Here is a 5,988-nt window from a genome sequence, read left to right on the forward strand (position 1 = left end):
TTTTAAATGAAATAAAGATGATTTTATTTCATATTATTAAATTAACAAATAATAAAACATTTTCAACATAGTGCAATACTTTATAGTTTATAATAAATAAAAATGTGATTAATTTTATATACTTAACGGCTTTACAGCCAACATTTCCAACATGGCTTAACTGATACTACAACAAAGTATTAGCTACAAAATGGCAGTGGCAGCCTCAAATATAAATATTTTAAGGCACATAGACGAAACATTACTGACTGTCTACTTATACAAATATCTCCATCTTATTTGTCTTACGAACAATTTTGATTTGACCTGGTGCTATGTCTGGTAATCCTAAATATTTGAATGCTATGGTTACAGTTTGGTCACCAAAACTTGCATCAAACCTGAAAAATAATCATTAATTAATGGTTTTGAGTTGTAAGGTTGACTAAAAAATTACCGAGTAGATATGTTTACATCTGGTGGACTTCCAGACACATTTTGAATAACTAAAAACAGTTTGGTGACTATTTCTATGACGTGACTAGTTTGAAGAACAATATCTCCCTTTTTTTTATATGTACTATCTGAAGGACCAACAGCAGGTCCTTGGTGAAATAAACAGCCACTTGGTGATGGTGACCACTCCCCACCCAAGTCATCTTCTTCTTCGACACACCCCACATACGCCTAACAAAATATTTGTACATTAAAAATGCACAGACTTAAACTATTTAAGACATAGATTATTTTCATGATGCATTTAAAAATTACATTAATATATTTAATTTGAAGACTTACTGATTTTATATGAAATACTGCAACATTATCTAAAAATGGTGATAATGATAATCTATAAATATCTGCAGCTGGTACTCTGTATTTCACTTGTAAGGTTCTATGGTCTAATATTAACATAGACTTTGTTGAAATCACAAGAAGAGTTGGCACAAACTAAACAAAATAAAAAGTTATTATTCCTTAGTAAAATTCTAAGGAAACAATCACAAAATAACTACTTTTCCACTACTCCGTGTTATTTTGTTTACTATATCAGCAAACACTACATGATGATCATCACACTGTAAGGCAGTCTTTTGCCATTGAGTATGTTGTCTTAGACGGACATAATCACCAATAAATGGGTGTGCAACACTCTGACCATAACTTGCTTTACGATTTTTAAATATGATGCTGGCAGCAACTTTCTCACGCATACGATTTCTTGACGTCTGATCAAATTTATCCCGATATTTATGACACTAAATTCAAACATTTTATTAATGCATATTTTAATTTTTTAATAAGAATAGTAAATCTATTATATTATATTTTTTATTTGTATATTTAACCCATTCATTGTTATATATTAATATATTCAAACTTCTAATAACTTGTAGTTTAGTTACATAAAATCAAGATTTTAAATACATTTACTATTTTTAGATGGAAAAATAAATAACTTTTTGTGGTTTAAAAAAATAATTTTTAAAACTAAATTTTACAAAATATTGTTTGGATATCAAGGATTATATTATCTCTTCCTATGGTATCCCAAAAGTTGTCATCAATCCTCAATCATTTTTCCTTTCTTTATTAGTAGTGCACACCAAGCAGTGAGCTTTATGCAATTTATATTTATTGGCTTATCAGTATTTGTTGATGATATGAAACTATAAAAGTATTTCTTTGTATTAACTCAATATTTTTATAAACCATTGTCACCTCCTTCAAAATGACTAAAAGCAGCAACTTGTGTCTTATGATGGTACTTAAGGTTTATCTTTTAAAATTTCTAAGTGTCATTCCAAAACATTTACTTATATCGGAAACCCATTGATATAATCTATACATCTAGACCAGAGGTTCCCAAACATTTTATTGTACAACCCATTTTGAGAATTTTTTAAAATTTGGTGACCCACAATACATTGAATGACTTTTTTTTTTTAGCTATTTAGGTACCTACTAACACTAATTTGTTTCAGATAAATAGCTATCTTTTCAATAGGTATAACTATTAATCTGTTTGATACCGTGTAAGATAACGATTAATGAAAAACTGAATTTGAACTTTGAACATCAACAAAAAATATGTATTATTTCAAAATATAGCGCGAGTCACAGTTTGGGAACCTCTGATCTAGACACTTCATTAATTATACCTCTATTTTATACTTATTATTATTCTGTTCATATCAATGCCCTTAAGTCTTCCCATAATTATGACAAAAATCTACTACTCTGTCAATGCATGTTGCAAGTTAATTTAGACCCTTTTTTTTCTTATTCAGAAAAAATAAAATATTAAATAACTATAATTTTTATTCTTTGTAATTTATTTACTATTTATCACGATTTATAGTTGCATTAATTGTTTGTAGTGGGTATTAAAAAATTGTATGGCTAGGGCCGTAATTTAAATATTTGCTAGGGTAGGGCATATCTACCCATATTTACCCATATACTACTCATATTTAGTCATATCTCTGTCATGATAGATATTAAACTCACTTTATCATTGAGATAACACAAATAGCAGGTACGTATTATATTATAATATACAACAGATTTCTATACTATCATAAGAATAGTTATTTTTTTTAATAGTAGATTATAGAAAACCCGGCCCACTTGGCTACTTTAAAATCTAGGGTCGGGCAAATGCATACTCCTCCCCCCCCCCCAAATTACGGCACTGTGTATGGCGTTTACCGTCAAAAATAAAATTAAAATTTCATTTAAAAATGGACAATATTTAAGAGGATTTGATACCCATATTTGTTGCCTCAGTTTCACTTATACACCATCAATTTACATTTAGGCATGGTTGAAAATTGTATTATTATTTTTCTATTAAATTATTAATATTGACTTTTATTCAAAGTACTTTAAAACAACATAAAACCCCTGTTTTTATGCATTAAAATCTAGAACTCACTCTCCATTTGTGGTGTAGTGTCTCTAATAAATAGTGTGTGTGCGCAAATCGAGCATTCGTTAATGGTATCCAAGCTCTACAAATTGGCGACTCAGTAGCTACACTTAAGCTTCTTGATAATCTCATCAAATATTGACGTTTCTGAAATATATTTATGTATGTAAATATAGTATACTAAAATATATAATTCTAATATATACACTACCTATATTAAAAACAAGTATATAATTATAATTATTGCATAACATTAAACTTTGTATAAGTACAATTTTATTTAAAATCACTGTTCATTTCTATTAAGCGATTAATAAAAATAAAATTATTACACAGATTTAATTTTTAAAGATTTTATGTTTTAATAAAATATTAAAGATTGTACAATGATGTATAAGTGTAAACTAATAAACAAACAATTAATATAATATATAGATATAGAATATAAAATGCAATACACAATTTATTACAATATCACGTACCAAATAAAAATTAAAACTTATTTAATCAATATAAAAAAAAAATACCTTACACTTTGAATAAAATTGTATTATACATTAAATTCAATGTAAAACTTTTATTTAATTGATGTATAAAATATTATTTAATATTATTTCTTACCTGCCAAGTTAAAACGGTTCTAGTAATACATTTGGCAGCTGAAAGTGTATCAGTAATCCTATACCTAAAATGTTGATATTTATTTGATAAGTGTTGAGAAGAATTTTGTCTTTTATGTCTATGCCAAGCTTCTTGCACCAAAGCTGCAAGTTGGTTAAGACGTTCTGCCCTCAACTGTTCTAATTCCCATACGGACCTTGGAGAACGTACAAACACTTTGGATACACCATACACAAACTCTGCACTAGGTATTGGTAAGCACACAACTAACGCCCTTATAGAACGAGCTGTATTTCCATAACGAGGTCTAGGCCATGTTGCTGGACTAAGCATTTTATACCGTGCAAGGAATTCTTCAAATGTAAGTCGATAGCAGAAACCTGATCTACGCAACCGAACAATTTCTACAAGGCTAAAATTCAAAATAATAACATTTAAAATTTAAATCAATAAAGTACAAATAATTATTTATTATTTATTTACTAATTACCTAAACCATCTAACTTGTTGCTGAACAAAAGAAGAGTCAAAAGAATTTACTTGACAATGACGATTAGGTGATATGCATGTTACATAATGACAACGGCGACCAGATAATGTTGCAGAAAATGCTTCTGCCCAAACACGTAATTGACTGGCTGGATTGGAAACAGTAAATGATGACATTCTTTCTGGATTTCCTGAAAAAAATAATTTATCAACTTTAGAAATATGTTTGACTTAATAGAAATTAATTATTGATATTAGATTTTATTTTAATTAATGTATGTTCAAACATTAAAATTGACAAATTATAAATACTGTAATGCTGTAAGCACAACAATAACATTACATTTTTATTAAATAAAAATATTTTGTCTAATTCTTGAATAAGTTTAAAATATTTGGTTCATAGCCATATTTTTTGAATTTAAATAAAAAATAGGTACACTATACATAAATCAATGACAATATGATTACTGTGGTAAAAATTAATATCTAATTGATACATATATGAAAGCTATACATAATATAATAGCTTATATAATATAAGCTTTCATAAAAAATCCTACATGTGGCACACTGGCACTACACCAGGGGCGCCATTTCAGTTTTTTTTTAAGGTGTGCAAACAATTAAAGAGGCCAATTTTTTCCCACCTCCAGGCCAATCGTTAAAAAAATGTTTCTAGTGTTTTCAGTTTTTCATTACAGATTCATTACAGTATCAAAAACATACTTAATAAAAACATATTTTTATAGTTAACACATTACATTTTACCGTTCATACATTATGTGTATATACTGTATAGTGTATAGTAAAGATATTTTTAGATAGAATAGATGCATATTATTATTATTATGTCTTTTGTCTATCAGTAACCAGGGGCGGACTGGCCCAGGGTGCTATACACCAAGTAGCACCCCGGGCCCCCGTTTGTATTTATGATCCGGGCCCCCGATACCACAGTCGGTATACGGTATAATACTGGTATAATATGGTATTATACAAAATAAAAATAAAATAACATATTTCAACATCTCTACAAATAAACAACATGTTATTCTTAATTTTTTTTTTATATTTACTTATAAAACTAAGGGCTCTTTCCTAATTTAGGTAGGTTTGAAAAAAAATTACGGGCCCCTAATTAATTTTGCACCCCGGGCCAAAAATAGCCAGTCCGTCCCTGTGACAGTAGCCACTTACCATTTACACATATTGTGTGTGCCAGTGGATAAAGTGATACCGATATCAAATTATCAATTATCAAATTAAAGAACACAATATTATAATATTATTTATGATTATTAGTGAATAGCTGCGGTGCATGCACAATTAAAGATTGGCAAACTGAAGGCCATCTGGCCATAGTATTAATTAGGCCTAGGCCAATTGTGGACAACAAAATTACAGGGTGTGCGAGTGCACACCCTGCCCCCCCTCCCAAATGGCACCACTGCACTACACCAGTATACTTCATTCAATTTAAGAAGGAACCTCGGTAGCGACTAGTTTTTATCAGGCAACACCCGCCTATCACACCTAATGAGTGTCATATTGTAGTGCCATGTCCCTCCATGCATACTATTCAGCTTTCGAAGTATCTTTAAAACATGAGTGGAGTATAAAATAACATGCCCATAGCCAGTGTCGGCCTGGCACACCAAAGGCCCATGGATCAGTTTTTTAAGGGCCCCCCAAAAAATTTATACCTATGCAATTTTTAGCAATATGGATTATAATATAAAATGTACCTTTATTATAATCATCAATAAACTATTATATAATTTAGTAAATATACGTTTCATAATTAATAATTGTAAATTAATTGCACACATTCACCACAATAAATAAATAAATAAATAAATAACCAATATATATACAACAGTATAACACCAAAGATATTGCGAACTATACCTAATTAATTTGCTGTGGTGGCAACAAAAATCGACATAAGGTGACTACAACAGCAT

The 5,988-nt window shown here is 29.3% G+C and overlaps 1 protein-coding gene across 2 annotated transcripts in view; it reads right to left on the bottom strand.

The window, feature by feature from the left end:
- The window catches only part of LOC100168800 (myosin 1C), a 15,940-nt gene continuing 9,952 nt past the window's right edge, over positions 1-5,988 (bottom strand). For both annotated transcript variants that reach the window (XM_001950612.5, XM_016807128.2), the window contains exons 14-20: positions 4,023-4,212; positions 3,533-3,944; positions 2,918-3,058; positions 996-1,238; positions 778-930; positions 437-666; positions 1-380 (exon numbers count right to left, since the gene is read on the bottom strand). In XM_001950612.5, the coding sequence (XP_001950647.2) occupies positions 257-380; positions 437-666; positions 778-930; positions 996-1,238; positions 2,918-3,058; positions 3,533-3,944; positions 4,023-4,212 (1,493 nt within the window). In that variant the 3' untranslated portion in view covers positions 1-256. The remainder of the gene's footprint in view (positions 381-436; positions 667-777; positions 931-995; positions 1,239-2,917; positions 3,059-3,532; positions 3,945-4,022; positions 4,213-5,988) is intronic.

Source organism: Acyrthosiphon pisum, chromosome A3, assembly GCF_005508785.2.
Source record: "Acyrthosiphon pisum isolate AL4f chromosome A3, pea_aphid_22Mar2018_4r6ur, whole genome shotgun sequence".
Classification (NCBI taxonomy): domain Eukaryota; kingdom Metazoa; phylum Arthropoda; class Insecta; order Hemiptera; family Aphididae; genus Acyrthosiphon; species Acyrthosiphon pisum.